The sequence below is a fragment of the Eriocheir sinensis genome, chromosome 53, assembly GCF_024679095.1.
Source record: "Eriocheir sinensis breed Jianghai 21 chromosome 53, ASM2467909v1, whole genome shotgun sequence".
NCBI lineage: Eukaryota > Metazoa > Arthropoda > Malacostraca > Decapoda > Varunidae > Eriocheir > Eriocheir sinensis.
In genome coordinates, this window is record NC_066561.1 from 523976 (window position 1) to 549308 (window position 25333).

At 44.4% G+C, this 25333-nt stretch overlaps 1 protein-coding gene across 2 annotated transcripts in view; it reads left to right on the top strand.

Annotated features, from left to right (window-relative positions):
- The window catches only part of LOC126983144 (serine/threonine-protein phosphatase 6 regulatory ankyrin repeat subunit C-like), a 151712-nt gene extending 134131 nt beyond the window's left edge, over positions 1–17581 (top strand). Inside the window, exons 5-6 of one of the 2 annotated variants that reach the window (XM_050835640.1) lie at positions 10159–10536; positions 16691–17314. In XM_050835640.1, the coding sequence (XP_050691597.1) occupies positions 10159–10536; positions 16691–17176 (864 nt within the window). In that variant the 3' untranslated portion in view covers positions 17177–17314. Of the gene's footprint in view, positions 1–10158; positions 10537–16690 lie in introns of both variants that reach the window. The other variant, XM_050835641.1, reaches the window with a different exon arrangement.
- Positions 17582–25333: the final 7752 nt, after the last annotated feature.

The following is a 25333-nucleotide window of genomic DNA, read 5'->3' on the forward strand; positions in this document are numbered from 1 at the left end:
CTACTCACACCACATGCACTCCTCAAATAACTCATTTCCACTGCCTGCACTCTAGACCTCTGACTTTCATTCCAGGCTCACTTGCATATGTGAGGGTTGGTACTATTATTTTATTTCTCACATCCCTCTTTACCTCCATGCTCACACTTCTGCCATTCATGATACGTCCCAAGGACCCAACCACCCTTCTTCCTTGCAATGCCCTTTCTCTTGTCTTTCCCTCCGTATCACCATGCTTGCACATAACTGATCAAGATACTTAAACTCATTGACCTGCTCCATTTCTTCACCATTCAAAATTATTTAGCATTTTTTTCATATTCAGTTCCCACTCTATATGGGCATACAAAATCTACAACCTCACTCCTACTTTGCTCACAAACCATCACTTTACTTTTGTTGACATTTACTATCAGCTTTCTCCTTTTACATACCCTATCAAAAACACTGACCAAATTCTGTAAGTCACTTTCATTTTCTGCTATGAGCACTATGTCATAAGCAAATAAGATTGAATTCAGCACCCACATCCTTCCCTCAGCGTACATTTTAACTCCAACTCCCCACCTTTGAACAATGCCCTTCATTTCTCTCATAACACCATCCATATAAATATTGAATAGCCATGGTGACATGACACACCCTTATCTTAAGCCCACTTTTATATCAAAATGTTCACTTGTTTCTCCACTAATTTTGACACATGCATTCTCATAAAAACACTTTATTGCACTAAGCAGTTTTCCTTCCACACCATAAATCTTTAAAACATCCCACAATGCAATCCAATCGACTCGTCGTAAGCTTTTTCCTAAGCCATGAAGGCAGCGTATGGTTTCTTTCTTTTTGCTATTATTTTTTTTCTACTATCATCCTGAAGGAAAATATCTGATCCACACATCCCCTTCCCTTCCTGAAGCCTCCTTGTTCTTCACAGATTTTCTTTTCTGTAAGCCTTTTCACCCTCTCTATACCTTTCCGGGTATACTTAGGAGACTTATACCTCCCACACTCCCCTCTCCTGCCCTTCCTCTTGTAAACTGGGACAATGATGGATTTTGTTCAGTCTGCTGGCAACCCCCCCCCCCCCCTCCCATGCCACTTCACAGAACTTGACCATCCATTCAGTAACTACCTCTCCTTCACACTTCAACATTCCTGCTGCCTTTCCATTTTTAATCTTTTTATTGCTTGATTTACCGCTTCATATGTTATACTTCTTTATATACTCCTACCTCTACTCAAAACTGCTGCTGTTACAGCTGCTGGATGTCCATCCTCAAAATTCGTTAAGTTTTTTTTAAATATTCTCTCCATCTCTCCTTCACAGCTTCCCCGTCTTTTAACGTCATTCCATTCTCATCCATAACTTCATTTATTTTACTTGGGGAGATATTTTCTGCATTTCTTTCGTTTTTTACTTCTTTCCAATATGATTTTGTGCCCTATATATTTTTCACTTAGTCTTTTTCCAAAGTCTTCAGCTACTCTCTCCTTACTTTCTTTTATTGCTTGTCTTAATTTCATCTTGCATTCTTTATATTTCTTTTTCCTTTCCCCTTTTACTTGCTCAACCTTAATTCTTTCTTGAGTTTTCTTAAAAAGTCCTCTTTTCTCTTTTACTTTCCTCCTTATCTCTTCTGTCTACCATGAATTTCCTTTTTTTTTTCCATCCCTCACCACTTTCATCCCTAACACTTATTTTGTTGTAATTAACACAGCTTCTTTAAATGTTTCAAAAACTTTTTCAATATCTGCTATCTTTTACACTTCCCATTTTTCACTTAAGGCCTTTGCCATTTCATGTTTATACTCATCTTTTTTTTTTCCTGTAACTTTTCTATCTTCAATATTTCATTTTTTTCTTAACGTTTCTTTTCAATCACCCACTTTTCCTTTCCAATTTTTTTCAAAACCTAATTCCGTCAAAATAGGTGATAGGTGATACGTTGGTGGAAAAAATAGTTTCATGGTCTTTGAAGAGATTGATAAAGATGATGGAAGCAGGGATTGCTTTATTCTCATGTCTTCCTCATACTTGCAGGCTGAATTTTGTTAGATGAAACAAGGTAATTGATTTTTCAAGACAGGACATTATGAGGAAAACATAACTGTTAGTGCAATATAAGAAATATGTAAGACTATGTCAATAACTAATAAGAAGCATTTTTTTCTCCATTTGCAGAAAGGGGTCTGATCACCTGCAAAGCAATGTAACACCACTTGAGGGTCCAGTTTCACATATATTGCTCATGCACTAACCCTAATGCAAGTAAGATTACAGAGTTACATATGCCCATGAGAATGAATCAATTTTCCATTTCTGACTTTATTATGTACCGTACTTTCTATTCTTCACACACACACACACACACACACACACACACACACACACACACACACACACACATGCCAGTCAATTACCAGCAAGAAAAAAATATTAGTTGTATCTAAGTATCTTATGTATGTACATATTCACTTTTATTTATATTGTAAATTTCAACTCTGTATATTTGATGGAAGATTAGCATTGTGGGGTTGAAACTAATTACATGTGTGTATAACTTTTTATTTTCTAGAAAGGAAAGGAAATATCTGTACTTGTTTTCCTAGTATTCTTGAAGCCTTACTTAATTGTTATTGTATGAATTTGATATGGATATGGATGCACAGTTTACTACTTGAAATCTCTCTCTCTCTCTCTCTCTCTCTCTCTCTCTCTCTCTCTCTCTCTCTCTCTCTCTCTCTCTCTCTCTCTCTCTCTCTCTCTCTCTCTCTCTCTCTCTCTCTCTCTCTCTCTCTCTCTCTCTCTCTCTCTCAATAATGTATGAAGTGCCATTCATGTAGCATGATATAATACATAATTTTTACTTTTTATTTAATTCTTTAAGTTCTTTATTTGTTTATTCCTCCATGGTATTACAACTGATACATGAGGTTTCACTATTAATGTTCTAGGCACATTTTGTAGACCTGTTAAGTTAATATATGCTATAGAAATGCACATTTTCTTCCATGTGTTGCTTTAAAGCAGCGGTTCCCAAAGCGTGGTGCGCGCACCCCTGGGGGTGCGTGAGCTGATCCCTAGGGGTGTGTAAGGAAAAAAAATAATGTAATGGCGGATTTTAAGTCATTGAAATTTCAAACATATCATTAACTGCCATCGTTATAAAACTAAAATATGCTGTACGCTTCATCGGAGGTGCCTGCTCTTTGTTTGAAACTTACCCAGAATCTGAGCACATTCATCCACCCCCCAGGTACATTTTCGTTCAATTTTGATAGCCATCGCTCAGAGCCACATACTTTGCGAGCACAAAATTTGTATAAAAATTGAGAACCGCTGCTTTAAAGGATCAATAGTGAGATATGAATATGATACCATTTCCAAATGAGGGTAAATGACTATTTATGCACTGATTATTGTCCGCAATTGCTTTAAGTGCTGTGATATAATGAATGTCAGTGGATGGATTAAGTATTTTTTACAGTGTGTTTCATTGATTGTAGCATTTAATATATGTTCCTCACTTTACTCTTTGAATTTTTCAGTTTTTTTGAGCATATGAATGGGAAGAAAGCTTTATTTACATATCTTACAAAGGTGCGTATTTTCTTCCTCATTTTTAGTGATTGATACTCAGAAGTGTATGTTTTAGTTAATGACTTCTAGAAACAGGTTATTTTTTGTACTGTTTTTCTTTTTTTTCAGGCTAGGATGAAGTGCTAGTAAACAGAGTTTTTTTTACATCTCAGCTTTATCTAGCGTTACAGTTTTGATGGAGGGGGTTTACAAGTATTATTTCAAGTACACACAAATTATTGAATTAACATTTTGAGCATATTTTGCTTAGAATTATTTTACACTAAAAAGTAACTTTTCCACCACCTTTGAAATCAAAGGGATAGTTTTTTGCTTGTTTGTTCCTTTTCATATTACATGTGATGCCACCAGATTTATATTGTTAAATGTTTAAATGAGAAACATTAACTTCATGCTATAGTAATGAAATGTCAGTGTTATATTTTTTTTCCAATTTTGTAATGCAATGATATGAATATATTATTTCATTTTTGTACATTAATATATTGAGTTTCTCACCCCTTTCTTTTCTTGACCTTAGACAACACTAATTAGTTGCTAGTATCAAAGTTACTAATGACTAGTCATCTGCATAAGAATAACTAAGTGATTAGTCATTTATCTGACTAACACCTCTGGTCCAGTTTACTAATGCGGTTAGTAAAAGTAGTGACCAGTACGAAGCGGTTAGTCATTGTACTTTGACTAAGGCCATACTCAGCTTTAGTAGTCAGTTAGTCATAACTTGACTAACCATGTTACTCATCGTGACTAATCTTGCCACTCCGTTTGGACCCCACGGACTTGACTAAGGAAGTTAGTCAGCATGACTAACTTTGGTTTTGTGTGTGGTATTGGCGAGAAGACGAAGAAAAATAATTATTTAACAAGTTCACAACGTGTTGGCTTTCAGTCACTAATTCCCGTCACTGTTTGTTAAGAGGTCCAATTCAACTTCAACTCGCCTTTCTGTTGTTTATATAACTGAAGAAGGATTTCGGATTATTTTTACAGTTGGCTGCAACGTTTTCTTCATATCTACGCTTTGCCTGACATCCTAATCTTTTTACTCGCCGACTGACTTCAAGATAAAGTGCAGTTTTCGGGAGTGTTTTGCTTTTTCTTTATCCTGCTTACTTTCGCCATTAAAACAAGGTGGACTTTCATTGGTGTTACTTCGCTTCTCGCACAGTGGGACAAATGTGTTCTGCTGAGTGAGTAAATTATTTTTAAAGTTTAGACAAGCTTCCTCTACGTAGCCATCATCTGATAGTTGAATTTTCGTTAGTTTTTGTCGGATTTCTACTATATTTGCTCTTTTGAAATTGGGTACTATTACTTTATTTTCAGCCACTGTTGTTTGAGTTCTAATGACGACGCGCAGTAATTTACGATCGCAAGAACCGAGATGTTCTCCCACCGTTACATTACTGAATAGGACAATGTCTAGTATGTTATTTTCTCGAGTTGGTTCAGTAATCATTTGGCTAAAGTAATTATCTTCTAAAATTTCGATAATTCTATGTGACTCGCCTCCTGTACCCGTCAGTGTCGCCCAGTCAGTATGAGGGAGATTAACGTCTCCTAAGATCAGTGAGTCGCTGTTATTAAATGACTGCCTTAAGACACTGTACATTTCAACATTATCATCGATTGATCGCCCTGGAGGCCTGTAAAGAGAGAGAGAGAGAGAGAGAGAGAGAGAGAGAGAGAGAGAGTGTTAAAAAAACGTTGCCTGGCAGCTGCACCAACCCTCACAGCTGCACAATCCATCACACTTTGGGGCGGTCGGTCCACCACTAGCCCCCCACGCCCTCCCAGTCCCTCAGTCTCCTTGGCCCGTCATCACGCCCGGTCACAACATTCATTATGGCGCCGGGACACACCAACACCCAGCGTTACAAGCCGCCCAAAGGTGAATTAAAAATTATTTCGGCCAACATTAGAGGTTTCCACACAAATATTGGTGAGCTAACTCACAGTGTAATAAACAGGGAACGGGCAGACAGTGTTTGTGAGCGAAACCTTCCTGAACGATAAGGTACAGCCGAATTATGCCCGCATCCGTGGGTACTCAACCTGGATAAGGAAGGTTTATGGAACGACTTACTGGTGACTCGACCGAACCTTAGAGGAGTCACTCTCCAAAGTTTTAAAACAGCGGTGAATGGCTGGTTGCTTAGCCGCAGATAATAAATATGTCCAGAGCTAAGTTTTAAGATAGGTAACACTAACTATGTAACCTTTAGCCTACTAAATTTTTCTTTTTAAACCTATGTTATGTAGGGTGTAATTTTCTCTGTAAAATTTGTATGTATTCTAGTATAAGAGAGAGAGAGAGAGAGAGAGAGAGAGAGAGAGAGAGAGAGAGAGAGAGAGAGAGAGAGAGAGAGAGAGAGAGTTGTTAGCTCATATTCTGGCTGTGAACCAAGGACTTGAGCCTGTGGCCTTGCCAGCCTAACAGAAAACTCTTGAAACCAACTTGGGGAGCTGACTCGCCAATCTAGTAAAGCAGGACGCTGACGCCGTTGTTAATTACTCTTCAGGATGAGGAACACTCTTCAGCATGAGGAAGTTGAATCAACACTTGTCAAGATCCGTGGGACCACCCGCTGCCTGGGACGGGATCGCCAGCGTGAGGGAGGAAGAAAAACGGTGCACCTCAAACCGTGCCTCCTGCCTCAACCACGAGATGTTCCACAGGGTGGTGTTCGCCCCGGGGGAGTGCACCGCTCCTGTGTGCACACCACCGCCCACCGCTGCGTGGACGAGCCACTGTGACTTATTAGACACGCTGCAGGTCTTTGGCCTGACGACTTCACTTCTGCAGAAGAATATGCAACACTGCTGCTGCAGCAGGTCCATAGTGTTGCTCACGGGAGTCGATTGTGCCCGTCTGTTGCGGAAAGGAACGTTTGGAGCTTCATAAATCTGGGGCAGAGTTGGCATCTGTCACGTCTGCCGCCAACACAACCCGACGCACGTCGACTGTGGTCAGACGCGTTAAGACGTCACGCCGCCACAAGTGTTATGGAGCAGCTTGATATTTTTTTTTTGTTTGTTTTTATAACATACGAATAAAGCACTCCAGAAGCTACTGATTGACAACGCTGCCAACGTTCATAGTTCATTCACCAGTCGCTGGTGAATATCAGTCAGTTATCGTTTTGCCATCGTTTCTTCGGGTAACGAAATATCTTAAAGCTGCCACAGAACAATGATAACGGCACTGACGAGGAAAGGCTGCTGTGTGGCCGAGCCAATTTGCCGCTGTAACGAGAAGCCGCTAGTTAACGACTCCGCATCCGCCCCTGCCGGCCAGGTGTTCAGGTACGAGGTCAGGCTGCTTGGTACTGACAGAGTGGCACAGCGAGTTCAGCCGGCGGACGATGAGCATCGTTTCAGTGTTAAAGACCTTGTACGGATCCGTCACCCTAGTAGGCGCTGCATTTCTCAAAATTTTGTTGACAGAATTGTAACACCTAGAATTCAACTCTCCTGTACATCCACATGGCTCTTGCATGTATGTAAACACACAAGATACTGGTCCAGACTCAGAAAATGGTAAACGACCATTATCGACGCCAGGGATTGAACCCTTGACCAGTTTGACGGGAAGCCACTCCTCTACCATTGAGCTGAAGAGGTACCCTCTCAATTCTGTCCAAGAGAGCTGCGTGTGTGGAGGGAAGAGGAAAATACGTGACGGAGACAATACTTTCCTGAATTTCTAAAGCTTATGAAACAATCGTTAACAGGAAATTTCTTAGTTCTCTATCAACTTCTGACCTTCAATCTGAATGCCAGTATGGGTTCTGCAAGGGGCGTTCTACCGGTGTGGGGGGTGGGGTGGGGGGGGTAACAATAAATATAATAATGTATTCTTCTGCTCAGACCTCACAAAAAAGTATGGAGCACAACCCCTCATTAATGTTGATGTAGTATTCAGAAGTGCTGCGTGACCTATACTGTGTCACCAAACCTTTCAGCAGAAGATTTCTCTGCTGTTATCTACCTAAAGTCTCGAAACTTTTTTTTTACAGCAGAGGAGACAGTGCAAGGGCGTAAAAAAATACAATAATGAAAAAAAAGCCCGCTATTTACTGCTCCTAAATAGAGTAGAGTGGCCAAAAAGAGAAATCAATTTCGGGAGGAGAGGTGTCCTGATACCCTCCTCTTGAAAGAGTTCAAGTCGTAGGCAGGAGGAAATACAGATGAGCCGATATTCAATAGATTTACATTTCAACTCTGCATTAGTGTAGTGAATTTAAGTTGATTTGGGCTTACTTTACATAGCCAGGGATGAACCTGCTCCTTAGCTGAATAATAGCCTGGTTCTGGCACTGAGACGAAGCATGGCATTCATCAGCTGTCTGGCCATCGTTACAATTATCACAATAACGTTCCTCCCTTCTATTACCGCGATATCTGTCACTGACTCACTACTGACCGTAACTGATCATTTCCTGTGTGAAATGTTCTTAGGTAAAGGCGATCAGTTTTAGCTAGTTTTACAAAGTATTCTTCCATTCCAAACTTTTTTCAAAAGTTCTATAATTACTGCAAATGTTATTTTTTGTTGTTATTGTTACGTTCCAATAAGTTGTTACCAAAAGATATTTTAACCACCGTTCAAAACCTCTTTAACCCCTGTAGGTATATGTGTAGTTTGAGACAGCCACACACCCGACATTCCACATTTTATGCATATTCTCCTTATATAATCCAACCCTGGCAATGGATCCACCTGAGACTTGTGTAACTGTAACAAACAAGTAAGAAAACTCAATATGGCATTTTCCCTACAATTAGTCTGGACCAGTTGCTCATCATCCTACACTTGGCATAAGTTTCCCTGGGTACACCCCAAGCTCTCAGTATGCCACGCCCGTGCTTGTGTCTCATGTACATACAAAACATGCTTGAAAAGCTTCACCTTTTTCCGGGAGTAAGAAGGAAGACACCTCCCTAAACGGGCGTAAACCACTCCCAGTGAGGCATATACTGGAAGCAAGGTGGGTGCTGCAAGCCCACCAAAGTCCCTTCCCGTGTCCTCATTTTCCGTTTTCCTATTGTCCCATTAACACCAGAGAGTAGTTCAGCATGTTCTCTAAAGAGAGTCTCTTACTTTCCACACCACACTACACACACACACACACACACACACACACACACACACACACACACACACACACCACTTCCCCAAAATTAATTAACATAAAATAGAACTAGTCGACGTACTGCCTCGGAGTCCCCGTCTGGGAGGGGAACCTCAAATACCCCAAGAGCGGCCCCCACTCTCGGTTCCCGACCTGAGAGGTGCTCTGATAGATTTTCAACATTTTTCTTTATTAACTTCTGCAACACTCGCGGGCTTTGCTTTAACTTCCATTCTGTGAAAAACCACTTCTCCTCTTCTGAACCTCACCTTTTCTTCCTCACCGTTTACTGACAGCAATCTCTACTCTGTTCACTCATGTGGATAATGCTAGTTCGGAATATAGGCACCTTGCCTTGGGCAACACTAATCCCGCGGTGTCAGCAGTTTGACCATTGGCGCCCTTCAGAGGCTCAGCGCCTCAGGGGCTAGTTCACTTTTAGAACCTTCCTCTCGGTTCGAGGTGTGTTATGAATAGTCTGTTCGTGAGCGACTTTCTAGGTAACTAACAGCTCTCTCTCTCATCGTAAGCTCTCGTTATTTATAGGCTGTAAAATCCCCATAATTAAGAAAATGACTTTCCGAGAAAATAAATACTCCTCTATCATTTATCCATAATCTGTGAAAGCTGTAGGTGTCTACAACGAAATTTTCCCTGTCAATAAGAAATGTTATCATTGGTATCAATGAGTAGTCCTCCCTCTGCATAATCCATTTTTTTCTATTTTACGGCATTATTCACACCATTGCACACACTATATAAGGTTTTGTTTGCTTCATTTTGTGATATTTCTGAAGAAATACATCATTGTACCTGACACAGCACCATCTCTTAGCTTACCTTGCGGCTCCCCCCTCGTACTACCGAGAAAACGGTCGTTTTCGCAAAACTAAGTTTTTTTGGTATTTGAAAACAGGTATAAAAAAAACATTTTGAGGAGCCGAAAAAAAAAGTTCGCGGTCAAGAGTAACAGGCGGAGGGTTCCTTAAGGGGACTGCAATCACCTACCTGGCACCATCTCTGAAATTAGTGACGTTCGTCATCTTCCATTAGAAAGGCTGGTCCCATTCTGTTGTGTCACAATGTAAACATAGAGATACGAGACCTGATTATCTGTTTTTTGTTGTTGTTGTTGAATTAGTTTATGATGTAATTTATCTGGTCAGTGAGTTTTATCACGTAGTCACTTGGAACAGAGCACAATATTTTTATCGGCAGTTCTGCCAACGTTATGCAGGACATGGATGTGACTATATAATAAGATTGTCACCATTACCATTCCTGACGACTTGCACCAGTGAAGGAAGGTGATGGCAGGCTGAGGAAAGGTTGTGGGAGAGAAGTTTCTTGTACCGTTCACCGCTGCCACAACACTCACCAGCACGTGTCCGTGACCCACACTCTCTCTCCCCACAGACTTACTTGTGTCGGCTGCGGGCGGAACGGGGCCGTGTCAAGGCGCTTGTAGAGGGCATTGACGCTCTCATGAAGACTATCGAGGGAGATACCCCTTGGCGTGCTGCGTGGCCCGAGGACGAGCCACAGGCACTCAGCGCCCTCATGGTGGAGGCTGTGCGCGCCAGATGTCCCGTGAGCGCGGCCTTCCTGCACCGGGCCGGCGCGTGGTCCTTCCTCAGCGGGGAGTGGGGGACCAGTGCCTTGGCCACCGCGCTGGAAGAGGGCCACACGGACATGGCCGAGCTGCTCGTGAGGCACCTGGGAAGCAGCATCTATGCCGACGTTCGTCTTTTGAGCGGAGCGATGCCGGAGGCGGAGCGGCGACGACTGGGGCAGGTGAGTCGAAGTCTCTCGTCACCCGACTGTATTTTGTTTTTAGATGCTGTCTCTAGCACCGGTAGGCTCTCTTGATGTGCCTCTTCGACGACCCTGGTCCGTTAGTGGCGCAGACAGGCAGGCAGGTATTATTCATAATGTCTGCCGGGATAAATGACTCTTGTTTGGCACCTGCTGCCCCCCAGTGCTACATTAAAAGGAAGTCGTTGAAGTTTGTGTTGATTGAAGATCTGGGCAGCACGTGGGTAACCTTCCGTCACCCGGCGATGGTTTAAAGCTGTCAGCGTCGTTCGGTGTGACTCGAACCTAGCTCACGATGACCGCAAGCTGACCACTCCGCCACCGCCTGGCAAACTGTTAGGCAAATGTTCCCGCCACCGCCTGGCAAACTGTTAGGCAAATGTTCCCGCCACCGCCTGGCAAACTGTTAGGCAAATGTTCCCGCCACCGCCTGGCAAACTGTTAGGCAAATGTTCCCGCCACCGCCTGGCAAACTGTTAGGCAAATGTTCCCGCCACCGCCTGGCAAACTGTTAGGCAAATGTTCCCGCCACCGCCTGGCAAACTGTTAGGCAAATGTTTCCGCCACCGCCTGGCAAACAGTTAGGCAAATATTTCCGCCACCGCCTGGCAAACTGTTAGGCAAATGTTTCCGCCACCGCCTGGCAAACTGTTAGGCAAATGTTTCCGCCACCGCCTGGCAAACTGTTAGGCAAATGTTCCCGTCACCGCCTGGCAAACTGTTAGGCAAATGTTCCCGCCACCGCCTGGCAAACTGTTAGGCAAATGTTCCCGCCACCGCCTGGCAAACTGTTAGGCAAATGTTCCCGCCACCGCCTGGCAAACTGTTAGGCAAATGTTCCCGCCACCGCCTGGCAAACTGTTAGGCAAATGTTTCCGCCACCGCCTGGCAAACTGCTAGGCAAATGTTTCCGCCACCGCCTGGCAAACTGTTAGGCAAATGTTCCCGCCACCGCCAGGCAAACTGTTAGCAAATGTTCCGCCACCGCCTGGCAAACTGCCACGCAAATGTTTCCTCCACCGCCTGGCAAACTGTTAGGCAAATGTTCCCGCCACCGCCTGGCAAACTGTTAGGCAAATGTTTCCGCCACCGCCTGGCAAACTGTTAGGCAAATGTTCCCGCCACCGCCTGGCAAACTGTTAGGCAAATGTTTCCGCCACCGCCTGGCAAACTGTTAGGCAAATGTTCCCGCCACCGCCTGGCAAACTGTTAGGCAAATGTTTCCGCCACCGCCTGGCCTGACCTGTAAAACACCACGATGCTAAAACTAGTCATATGACCCAAACACCAAACTTAACCCTCGACACTTAAACCAAGATAAAGCGTCAGTTGACGACGCCCGAACTAAATCGTCTTTTACTAGACAAACAACATGAACCACTGGATAATACATTGCTAACCATTTCGTAGAGGGAATTCAAATCTAATCATTTTAACCAAAAACGGCTGTAAGTTCGTAACTAATGATTACATATATACTAGAGAGTGCATATTACACATACACGGTTCAAACACCACAATGAAGCAATGACTTTCTTTCACTCAACATATTTACCTCCCAGGCAGCCACAGCCGTGCATTGTTCGCAGCCATAAACACTGGCGAGCAACACACGAGGCTGAAGCATACCTTCGTTCGCCTTTCAAGTCTCAAAGCCTCAGCCAGTGACATCTCAAGTAATGGACGGCGCCCTTGTCATTAAGCCGCGAATTTTGGAAAATCAACCGCTTTGGTGCGAATCGCCATAACTCCCTTATTTCTGGGGCTACATAAATGTTTTTGGTATCAATGGACGGCAAAATGAAAGGGCTATATTTCTTAATAAGCGAATGGGCTCAAAAACTGACTCGAAAGGGTAAACAATCGAATAAATTCGCAAAGAACGACTCTGAAAAAAAAACTTTTTGAGTTCCCAACCTTGAAACCCACTCATTCTTTGAGAATTTCAAAGAACTTATTTAACACATAATTTAGCCGTACCAATGTGTCTTCCAATATGATGCATATAATCTCCCTACTCCCTGTAGTTTCGTCGCTAGAGCTCGAAACGTAAACCCTTTTAAGCTTTCATTTGCCACCAAGCACGCCTTCCTAGCCTCAGTGGTTTTTGCTCGAGCTTGACCAGAGGTCGCGACGAAAATTCGCCGAATCTGACTCATTTCACGCGCCGCGATGAAATACCTTTTTGACGCCACAAAAATTAATATATCTGCATAAAAATTCATATATGAACACTTCAATATGTTTACGATTTTGTATTAAAAGCATTTTAAATATATATATATATATATATATATATATATATATATATATATATATATATATATATATATATATATATATATATATATATATATATAAGAAGATACTTCGTTTTACTATATAACTCGTCTTATTATACATGTGATTTTTTATTTAGTATTCAACCCTATTTCTTCCATTTATGAATAATACATTTAATTTGAGTCAGATTCGGCGAATTTTCGTCGCGAGTTCCGGTCAACCTCGAGCAAAAACTACTGAAGCTAGGAAGGCGTGCTTGGTGGCAAATGAAAGCGCTATTAATACAGATCAATAATCAGAAACAAAAATTGGAAAGCACTAAGTAAATAAAGAAGTTATAAGCAAACAATTAGGACGTGTCCAAATCGCGGCAAAAGGGCCGAAAAACAGGCTATATTGTGACGGCTCGACGACAAACCTTAAATCGAGCCATCACAAAATCCTTCGAGCTGGTCAGACTACATTGTCACGTAAGGCTACATGCCAAATTACAGCCTTCAAGAGGCAATAGCAATGCCACACTAGACGAAAACGTCAAAATGGCTATAGTTCGTAAAAATCGCTCTCAAAAGGGTTTACGTTTCGAGCTCTAGCGACGAAACTACTGGGGGTAGGGAAATGTTATGTATCATATTCGAAAGCAAATTAGTAAGGCTAAATTATTTGTTAAATAAGTTCTTTGAAATTCTCAAAACATGAGTGGGTTTCAAGGTTAGGAACTCAAAAATAGTTTTTTTTTTTTCTGAGTCGTTTTGTGCCGTCGATTGATACCAAAAACCTTTCTGTAGCCCCAGAAATAAAGGTTATGGCGATTCGCACCAAAGCGGTTGATTTTCCAAAATTCGCGGCTTAATGACAGGGCTGGGGCAAGTGTCCGGTCCATAGTGAAGGGTTCACTGCCTCTGCACAGGCGTCGGTGCTGATACGCTGAGGTGCCATCCGCGGAGGCTCCAAGCAGTGTTGCGCGACAACTTGTTTCGCAAGTTCCTTCACCAGACCACCCTTCCAGAACGTGTTTCTTAATATCAAAAGACCTTAACATCCTAAACAGACGACAATACATACCACCCCATAAAACGTAACACAATGTTCATGTAATACTCGTATAATATCAACACAAAAAACTACCGTTATAATATTACTCAAGACAAGAAAACTGCTGCTCAGTACGGTATACTGAGCTGATGGAACCCGTTCACACTCTCCTACACACCGTCTCTGAGGTTCCGTAACATTTATACCATTTGGACAATCGCCACAGTCTTATGATCCAGCCGACCCAGCTCAACACAGGTACAAAGTTACCTCGACTTAGGTAAGCAATTGATAGTCGTGTTGTTGACAAAAATAATCACGTGGAAGTCGTTCACTAAGTTAATTTTATGTTTGGCCTTTCGTTCATAGGTTTACGAGAACTCTGTAACCACGGCGACGAGTCCAGCGGAAGGCAGGAAGCTGCTGCAAAAGATCGTTAGGCTCGTATGGAGCATGCATCTCACGTGTGGGGGGCTCCACTCACACAGCTCTTCTGGACAGAGTGGAGTCTAAGGCTCTTCGTCTCATCAGCTCTCCTCCTCTTACTGATAGTCTTCTACCTCTTAAATTCCGTCGCGATGTTGCCTCTCTTTCTATCTTTTATCGATATTTTCACGCTGACTGCTCTTCTGAACTTGCTAACTGCATGCCCCCTCCCCCCTCCTGCGGCCTCGCCTCACATGACTTTCTGATCAAGCTCATCCCTATACTGTCCAAACCTCTTATGCAAGAGTTAACCAGCATCTTCACTCTTTCATCCCTCACGCTTGTGAACTCTGGAACGATCTTCCCTCATCTGTATTTCCTTCTGCCTACGACTTGAACTCATTCAAGAGAAGGGTATCAGGACACTTCTCCTCCCGAAATTGACTTCTCTTTTTGGCCAGTCTTCTCTATTCAGGAGTAGTAAGTAGCGGGCTTTTTTTCATTATTGTTTTCTTTTTTTTACGCCTTGCACTGTCTCCATTGCTGTAAAAAAAAGCATCGTCTTGAAATTGTTTCAGGTTGGATTTGCTTTTTTTGTTTTTGTTTTACAGTAAACAGATCAAGGGCCCAAAAAATAATGAAATAAAGCCCTCTAATCACTGCTCCTATAAAAAAGAGTTAGGAGGGGTGGACAAGATAGAGGTCAATTTCGGGGGGAGAGGTGTCCTGATACTCTCCTATTGAAAGAGTTCAAGTCGTAGATAGGAGGAAATACAGATGAAGGAAGATTGTTCCAGAATTTACCAACGTGAGGGATGAAAGAGTAAAGATGCCGTTTAACTGTTGCATAATAGGGGTGAGCTTGAGTAAAAAGTCGTGTGCAGCGGAGCTTTGTACTCACGTATCATTTCCGGACTTAATGGCAGACAGTCCCTGTTCTTTCCGTAAACCTATCGGCAGTAGGACAATAGGAACTTTAAGTTCCTCAACTCCTCAAAAACTCAATTTCTCCACCTGTCAACTCGACACAATCATTCAAACACCTATCCCCTATTTTCCGATAACACTCAGCTATCATTTCCTTCTTCACTTCACATCATCAGTCTATCCTTAACTCAAAATATCAACTGGAAACCTCATATCTCATCTCCTACTAAATCATAATTATGAACTTTACTTCCATTATATATTGAATTTTGGAGATATCGACACCCTCACAACATGCATGGACAGACTGAACTGTGTCATCCAGCAAGCCTCCAAACGACTGGACCTTAATTTTGGCCCAGAGGAGCATCAATCCCAGAGGCTTCGCCTCCTTAGGCAGCATTTAGGGAGTAATCACTAGGACTCCCAGCGATTCCGCGAAAAATACACCATCAACACCAGAAACAGGGTCAGTGACCTAGATGTCGCCAACATGCCTCGCAGCGACTTTGATCAACAACTTCGCAACATAACTAGCCCACGCAGGTGTTGAAAAGTGATGGAGCAAGGACGCACGCCTGCCTCACTCCTGAATTAACAGGAAAAAAGCCGGAAACGCCTCCACCAAACTTTACAGCACTCACACTCCCAGAGTAAAGGCCAGTCGTCAGGTAAATAATCTTTCCAGCAAACTCACGGATCCGCAGAATGCCCCAGAGTGCCTCATGATGCATCGAGTCAAAAAAAACTTTTTAAGATCGATACAGGATACGAGTAGCCACTGTCGGAACTCACATCAGCGTTCCACAAGGACGTTAAGTGCTGGATCCAGTCAATTTTTGACTTGCCGAGCGTGAACAAAGATTGCTCAGATCTCTTAAACTTTTTTTTTTTTACATGTGGCCAATAGCGCCGGTAGGCTATTTCATGGGGCCTGATGGTCGGCCCGAGCCCATCATGGCGCAGGCAATTGTTTATAGTGGCGCCATTATTATTGGCTCATGCTGCCCCCCGGAGCTCATTCTTGATTTCATTTGCGCTGTACAGCTACTTCTAGAGTCCGGGTTGATAGGTGGTCTTCAGGACAGCATGTGGGTAGTCTTAGGCCACTCGGCGGTGACTGAAAAATTCCAGGTGGTTAGCGGCGGATTCGAACCCACATCATGGACAGCGCATGCATCCCACAGCCTGGCAGGCAGAGGTTCAAGCCCTGTCCAGGTCGGGATATTTCCACGGACAAGGAGTGGTTACTGTCCCCCCTTGAGCAAGGGGGATGGGGTGTGTGGTGTGTGAAGGTCCCGGCAGTACCCAGGGATCGACCATAATGCGCCTTGCTCTAATTTGGAACGTACTTGATGGTGATGACGGGTCCAGCTCGTGATCAAACCATGGTGAATTACACACACACACACACACACACACACACACACAACCACTAATAAGTTGTTATCTCCCCCTACAGTATCAGTACCAGAGGGAGTTGGTGATGCTGGAGGACTTGGTAATTCGCCAGAAGTCGGAGCGCGGGAAGGAAGCGGCGCGTCTGGCACTGCAGCTGCAGGAGAAGCTGCACGGCAGCCATGTGGCAGGCCGTCGCTACGAAGGCCTCCCGCGTGCTGCCGGACGCAGCGTCCTGCAGCTGTCTGTCAGGAAAGGCCTCGTGCAGCTCACGTACCTGGTGGTGCAGGTGGGCCGCCTCCCGGTTGACGTGACTCTTGACGACATTTGCGGCACCACCGCTCTCCACGAGGCCGCCTCCCACGGCAAGGATTCTTGCGTCGCGCTGCTGCTCGGCGTCGGTGCAGACCCGCTTCGACGTGACAGGTACGTTGATTTAGAGATAAAGGTCAGTAAACGTCAGGCCCTTACGTCCCTCCCTGTGCGGCGGCAGTCACTGACAAGATATTTATTTTTCCTTAATATTTCTCCTCTTTCTTCTGTGTACTAGTTTTGTGCATTAATGAAAACTAAAGCTTTCAGTAAGCCATTATTTTAACATTTAAAAGGTAGGAGACTGTTAGTAACCTGAGGGGAGTTGATAGGACGAAGAGACTTACGGCGGTATCATCAGTCAAGCTCTTCCCTCTTCGTCGAAGCGTCGCTTAGAGAAAGTGTTTCCGTCAAGAGGTATTATCAAACGCTATTTTCTCTTCCCCCTTCGAAGCTATCTTTCCGTGTAGTGTTGCTACTACTGCAAATCAAACAAACGTTGAAAACCGAAACATTAATGCATTTTAGGTACATTTCTATAATGGAAAATATTGTGTGGCAAATACTTATTTAAACAGTGCTTGATACAGTGACATACACTATATATAGCAGAAAATTTACATTGATGCTTTTAATTGGTTGGTACCCGTGGCAATGTTTGCTTCAGGCTCATCTCGTTCCGTCGCCTGTGGGCGGAGCTTAGGAGACCTCGTTAGAATAAACTGCTTTTCTTTTCTTTATTCTCCTCCTGTTCCATGAGACATCTTTTTCTCCCATCGTTATTTCTCCCTTGTAAATATAATTTTAACTAGCTTTAGAGCTCCTACCAGTGGGTGGAAAATGGTATCATCTATATTGCTGAGCTTTGCTAAGCTCCACCCACAGGTGACGTCACGAGTTTGGAGATTGGCTGTGGGAAGCCCAGCACGGAGTATCACATACCACCACATATTCATACAGACTTGTGAAACAAGCGCCCGGAGGCCGAAGCCTGGCAGTCCGTCACTTTAAAATTCATACCAGCAATCTTCATGCTTATGGTTCGAAGTGCCAGCCCTACAAACGCTCAAAAAAGAGAACTGTTGTGAATAGTTGAGATTGAAGGGCGGGGCGTGCTGGATGGGAGGTGTGTTCCAGTGTTGTACAAGAGAGCTGTGTGTGTGTGTGTGTGTGGAGCTCCCCACACATGAGATGCCTGCTCCACATCGAGGAAGCTGATTTAGTAGGAGAGAAGTGAAGTTTCTGAGTTAAGGATAGACTGGATATGTTTAGTGTGGAAGAAGGGGTCGGCTGAGTGTTGTCGAAGAATAGCAGATTAAAGTGCAGTACAGACAAAAGTACAGCAAAAGGGATAGAATATGTCTGAATGGTAGTTTAGATAGCAAAGACTTGTGCCAGACTGTATCAAAAGCTTTTTATATGTTTAAAGCAACCGCAAAAGTTTCACCGAAACGGCTAAAAGAGAATGATCAGGAGTCAGTCAGGAAGGTAAGGTCACCACTAGAACGCACCTTGTGGAACCAACACTGATGATCAGATTTAAGATCAGAGGTGCATAGATGGCGCCGCTATAAACACTCGCCTGCGCCAGAACGGGCTGGGCCGACCATCAGGCCCTACCTGGAAGAAGCCTTGGGCCGACCATCAGGCCCCACCGGGAAGATGCCTACCGGCGCAATAGGCAACAACGTAAAAAAAAAAAAAAAAAAAAAAAAAAAAAAAAAAAAAAAATAGGTGCTATACGATTTCCCGGTTAAGGACCGATTCAAAAGCTTTAGAGAGTTAGGAAAGTATATTCCGCCGCCATGTTGCTTCTCTTTCCATCTTATATCGATACTTTCATGCTGACTGCTCTTCTGAACCTGCTAACTGCATGCCTCCCCCCCTCCCGCGGCCCCGCTGCACACGACTTTCTCCTCATGTTCTTCCCTATACTGTCCAAACCCCTTATGCAAGAGTTAACCAGCATCTCTATTCTTTCATCCCCTTCACTGGTAAACTCTGGAACAGTCTTCCTTCGTCTGTATTTCCTCCTGCCTTTGACTTGACTCTTTCAAGAAGAGTGTATCAAGACACTTCTCCACACGAAATTGACCTCTCTTTTGGCTACTCTACTTTTTACTTTTGTGGGAGCGGTGAGTAGCGGGATTTTATTTTATTTATTTATTTTTTTTTTTTTTTACTTTTTTTGTTGCCCTTGAGCCGCATCCTTTGATGTAAAAAATAATAGGACGGTAGTTTGAGAGGTTGGAAGGGTCACAATTCTTAGGTACACACTGTATGTAGACAGACTCCTAGCGGAGAGGAAAGGTAAATGATGAAAGGCAGAAACGTGTGAGCGAGAGATCTTGTTGACTGGTAGTTGCCAGGGGGGGCCATGGAGTCTCGAGGTTTGAAGCTACTAAACTGTCAGTCGGCCATATTGTTCAAGCCGGGGAGGAGTGGCCAAATGGATGTAAGTACTTCCTTGAGCGGCCGGCCAGACCAAGTGTCCGCGTGTGACATTTCATGAGGGTTCGTGTGGCAGACTGGCAGTACATGCTTGGTGCTTACAATTTTCTAACTTGTATTTGTTAAGGAGACCACACATCTTGGTGATGAATTGTCCTCACCGCATTTCTTGGTGATCATGAATACATTACAGCGCTTCTTGGATATCATGTACAGTACTACTGTCTTACCTGTTACAGTATATTTACAGTAATAAATTACAAAATTATTTTTATTTCATACACCTGCATGTTCAAGTGCTGGAAAACAGTAAGAACCTTTTTTTTTTTTTTTTTTTTTTTTTTTTTACGTCGCGGCGGTAGGCTTCTTCCCGGTGGGGCCTGATGGTCGGCCCAAGGCTTCTTCCCGGTGGGTCCTGATGGTCGGCCCAGCCCGTTCTGGCGCAGGCGAATGTTTATTGTGGCGCCATCTTGCATTGGCTCATGCTGCCCTCCCGGAGCTCATCTTTAATCCTATAATCTAGAGTCCGGGTTGATAGGTGGTCTTCTGGACAGCATGTGGATAGTTTTAACCCGGTAGCTGCGGGGATCATGTTTCTTCAAGGCCCCTCTAAGCGAGAATAAGGAGAAAAAAATCATCACTCACGCAAACCATTTCATTATATATAGCAACGCATTTGTGATCAGTTTATGAATCATCTATTTTGGGGGGTTTATATCATGGCACAAATTTGGCCTGTCGCTGGTACACGGTAAAGCCACAAATTTGGCCCGTCGCTGCTACCGGGTTAAGCCATTCGGCGGCGGCTGAAAAATCCCAGCAAGCGTCCTCCATGTTAGGCGCGCTCCACCCTCGTATTCGTACCTCACGGCTTGAACAATGTGGCGCCCGATTTGACAGCTGAGACCACGAAAACTGGCTTCACTCACCAGTACAGCGCGCTCGGTGCTGTGGGCCTCTCCACCCTTAATACCTCCGTGCTAGTAGCGAGCAAGACCTAAGTCTGAGGCTATGGATATAAGCAGCTTTATTTCAAATAGAAAGGGGACCAAGGCAATGAGTTGCAGCCTGCAGGGCAAGAGCAGGCGGAGGAAGAGTTACTCCCTGCTGTTGCTGTAACTGCAGATGAGTCATGACGGGAGACTGCCGCTGCCTTTACATTGTCTGTTAGCTCATGTTGGTGAAGCAGAGGGCTCTTTAGCCAACTAGCAAGGATCCATAGTCTAGCTGAGTGGTTGTCAAACGTTTTTGTCACACAAGGCATACTAACGCCTTAAAAATGTGACGTATACTGTAATGATGGAAAATGTGCACACTGCACCAAATTGCTCCAGCATTCAGCAGTTCGAAGTGGAACGAGTGACCGTATTTTTTCCGATTTCCAAAGGATCCAGTTATTATTTAACAAATTTCAAGAGGCAATTTATTGACAAGACCCTGTGGTCATTATTTTGTTACGTGACACTTACGCAAGATCGAACTTCGTTGATATAAAAATAACTTAAAAGCATAACAGTAAAAGAAGCTTTCAATACATCGTTAACCCTGTATTTAATAAACTTGCAGCTTGCAGGAACTGATGGCATGGCAGGAGTGTTACTACTGAATACAATAACACATAAATTGGCCCTAATGTTTGTCCGAGAGGCCTCAGAATTACCCAAAAAACTCGCGCTTCTCTCGCCTCCGACCGCCCAGCATTTTGAGCTGGGCTAAGCCCCCAGTGTTTGAAGATCCTAAGTACGCCCCTGAGGACACTCCTGATCGAAAGTGTCTGGGGGCGGAGCAAGCGCCGGCCGCGGGCTGGGAGCTTGATCATGATGTCACAAGTGACTCGCTTAATATAATGCCTCCCGAACGTCGATCCTGCTCACAGAGTTCTTTTTGTACGCGACAACCCTGAACGACGAGACCAAGGTGACGCCCACCTAAGTCGTGGCTGGGGCATGTCGACTGATCCTGCCGTAAAGGACTTAGGATAGGGCGGCTGCGTAGAGCTTGCTTGGGAAAACCGTCGGGTGTGGAGACGGCGGGTAAGTGAAGTGACGCGCCCCCGGACCCTACTGGTTCGTATGTCCCTTCTCTCCCCTTCCTCATTCACACCAATCACATTCACACATGCCACCCTAAGGTGCTCCTCCCTCCTCCTCCTCCCCTCCCTGGGACAGATGGGAACCCCTCCTCCCGTTGCCACTTTTCGTCCATCCCGGAGGGACCACTGGCAGCTGGCAGGGCTCATTCCCTGAGGGACGCAGGGCAACAGATCGTCCGGAATTACCAACATCCTACAATAAAAAAAATTCACATAAGATAAAATCAATGTCACCTAAAAACACAGCACCAAAGCTTCCCGCCGTCCTCTTTAGTTTCACCACAAAAAAAAATACTGCACACCATGAACAAATACTAAGATCAAATTGTCGTGTAATACCGAGTTCACCTCGTGAAGGCGGGGTGGAGCTAGGTTATCACAGACGTGGCTGTGGTAGTCCAGCGAGGTGCTGCTAGCTCATACCAGCCTGGTGCTTAGCTTCGCACACTGACACCTCCAGTCTCATTGGTTACGATCCTGACTCTGCGCAAAGCCTAACATGATCAGTCAAAATTTTCCTTGGCTTCTGCTTCTGAAGGCAGTGTTTGGTTATGACTTAGTTTCGTTTTGCCCTGTGCGCATGATTGGTGAGTTGAGTGAGTCCTGGATTCGGTGTGGGTGTGAGACGAGTGTGTGATGCCACCATGGCTTTTTAATGTGTACATGGATGGTTATACGTATGAAAGAAGTGAAAGCCAGAGTGGGGGAGCTAGGTCCAAGGCTGAAAGTGTGAGGACAGAGGAGTCATTGGTGGCAGGCCAGTTTGCAGATGATACATTAATGTTGGCAGAAAATGTGGGGACGCTACAGAGGATAGTGGATGAGTTTGACAGGGTGTTTAAGAGGAGAAAGCTGAGAGTGAATGCTGGAAAGAGTAAGGTTATGGTATTTGAGCGAGCGAGAGAGCAGACCATTAATTTTGCAAATCAATGCAGAGTTAGAGCAGAGAGCACAACGAAGTGTAGGACAAGGCTGGGGGAAGAGAGAATGGAGCTGACTGACTTTTAAAACTTGAGGACAATTTTATGTAAGCATGGAAGTATGGAAGGTAAGGTGATGGAAAGAGCAGGGAAGGGCAGACAGGAACTGATTGCACTGGAAGGAGTTATGAGAGAAAGAAGTGTGAGCATGGGGGTAAACAGGGAAATAAGGAACATTATTATCCTGCTAACCCTGTCGTATGCATCAGAGACGTGGACATAAAGTGCAGAACAGCAGTCGCAAATACGTCTAGTGGAAATGAGTTATATAAAAGGTGCTTGTGGTGTTTCAGGACGGGATGGAGAAAGTAATGAAAGCGTGTATGAGGGGTTTGGTATGGCTGTCACGGCGGAAGGCGTGAGGTGTGGAGTAGTCGAATGGGTGAAGCGTCGTGCGCTGAGATGGTTTGGACACGTGATGGGAATGACGGAGAATGAATTTGTGGAGAGTTTTTTTTTTTTTTTTTTTTTTACAACAAAGGAGGCAACTCAAGGGCACAAAAAAACAATAATAAAAAAGCCCGCTAATCGCTGCTCCCATAAAAGAATCAGAAGAGGTGGCCAAAAGCAAGGTCAAATTCGGGAGGAGAGGTGTCCTGATACCCTCCTCATGAAAGAGTTCAAGTCGTAGGCAGGAGGAAATACAGATGAAGGAAGATTGTTCCAGAGTTTACCAGCGTGAGAGATGAAAGAGTGAAGATGCTGGTTAACTCTTGCATAAGGAGTTTGGACAGTATAGGGATGAGCATGAGTAGAAAGTCGTGTGCAGCGGGGCCGCGGGAGGGGGGGGGGCATGCAGTTAGCAAGCTCAGAAGAGCAGTCAGCGTGGAAGTATCGATAGAAGATAGAAAGAGAGGCAACTTCGCGGCGGAATTTAAGAGGTAGAAGACTATCAGTAGGAAGAGGAGAGCTGATGAGACGAAGAGCCTTAGCCTCCACTCTGTCCAGAAGAGGTGTGTGGGTGGAGCCCCCCCACACGTGAGATGCATACTCCATACGAGGGCGGACAAGGCCCCTGTATATGGATAGCAACTGCGCGGGGGAGAAGAACTGGCGGAGACGATACAGAACGCCCAACCTCGAGGAAGCTGATTTAGCGAGAGAGGAGATATGAAGTTTCCAGTTGAGATTTTGAGTTAAGGATAGGCCGAGGATGTTTAGTGTTGAAGAAGGTGACAGCTGAGTGTTGTCGAAGTACAGGGGATAGGTGTTTGGAAGATTGTGTCGAGTTGATAGGTGGAGAAATTGAGTTTTTGAGGCATTGAAGGACACAAGGTTCCTTCTGCCCCAATCGGAAATGATAGAAAGGTCTGAGGTTAAGCGCTCTGCAGCCTCCAGTCTGGAGTCGTGTACTTCCTGTTGTGATGGTTTTCTATTGAAAGAAGTTGAATAATGCAGAGTGGAGTCGTCGGCGTACGAGTGGACAGGACAGTTTGTTATGGAAAGAAGATCATTGATGAATAACAGGAAGAGAGTGGGTAATAGGACAGAGCCCTGTGGAACGCCACTGTTGATAGGTTTAGGGGAAGAGCAGTGACCGTCTACCACCGCAGAGATAGAACGGCCGGAAAGGAAACTGGAGATAAAGGAACAGAGAGAGGGATAGAATCTGAAAGAGGGCAGTTTAGAAAGCAAAGACTGGTGCCAGACTCTATCGAAGGCTTTCGATATGTCTAGCGCAACAGAGAAAGTTTCACCGAAACGGCTAAGAGAGGATGACCAAGAGTCAGTTAAGAGAGCAACAAGATCGCCAGTAGAACGCCCCTTGCGGAATCCATACTGGCGATCAGATAGAAGGTTAGAAGTGGAAAGGTGCTTTTGAATCTTCCGGTTAAGGATTGATTCAAAAGCTTTAGATAGACATGAAAGTAAAGCTATTGGGCGGTAGTTTGAGGGATTGGAGCTGTCACCCTTCTTAGGTACAGGCTGTACAAAGGCAAACTTCCAGCAGGAAGGAAAGATAGATGTTGATAGGCAGAGACGAAAGAGTTTGACCAGGCAGGGTGTCAGCACAGAAGCACAGTTTTTAAGGACAATAGGAGGCACTCCATCAGGTCCATAAGCCTTGAGGCCAGAGAGGGCATAGAAAACATCATTAGGAAGAATCTTAATAACAGGCATAAAGGAGTCAGAGGGGGGATGAGTAGGAGGAATATGCCCAGAATCGTCCAAGGTGGAGTTCTTACAGAAAGTTTGAGCGAAGAGTTCAGCCTTAGAGACAGACGAGACGGCAGTGCTGCCGTCAGGGTTAAGGAGAGGAGGGAAAGAGGAAGAAGTGAAATTGGAGGAGATATTTTTGGCTAGATGCCAGAAGTCACGGGAACAATTAGAAGAAGCAAGGTGTTGACATTTTCTATTTATAAAAGAAGTTTTGGTAAGTCGGAGAATAGATTTGGCACGATTCCGGCCTGAAATGTATAAATCAAAGTTAGTGGGAGTTCGGAGGCTCTGGAGCCTTTTGTGAGCTGCCTCTCTATCTTTAATAGCACGAGAACAAGCATGATTAAACCAAGGCTTTTTAGCATGAGGAGTAGAGAAAGTACGTGGAATGTATGCCTCCATTCCAGAGAAAATCACCTCTGTGATGCACAGACCACACACAGAGGGGTCTCTCTCCTGAAAGCAGTAATCATTCCACGGGAAATCGGAAAAGTACATCCTCAGGTCGTCCCACCGAGCTGAAGCAAAATGCCAGAAGCATCGCCTCCTCAGTGGGTCCAGAGGATGTACAGGAGCGATAGGACAGGATACAGAAATAAGGTTATGATCGGAGGAGCCCAACGGAGAGAACAGTTTGACAGAGTAAGCAGAAGGATTAGAGGTAAGGAAGAGGTCCAGAATGTTGGGCCTGTCTCCAAGACGGTCGGGAATA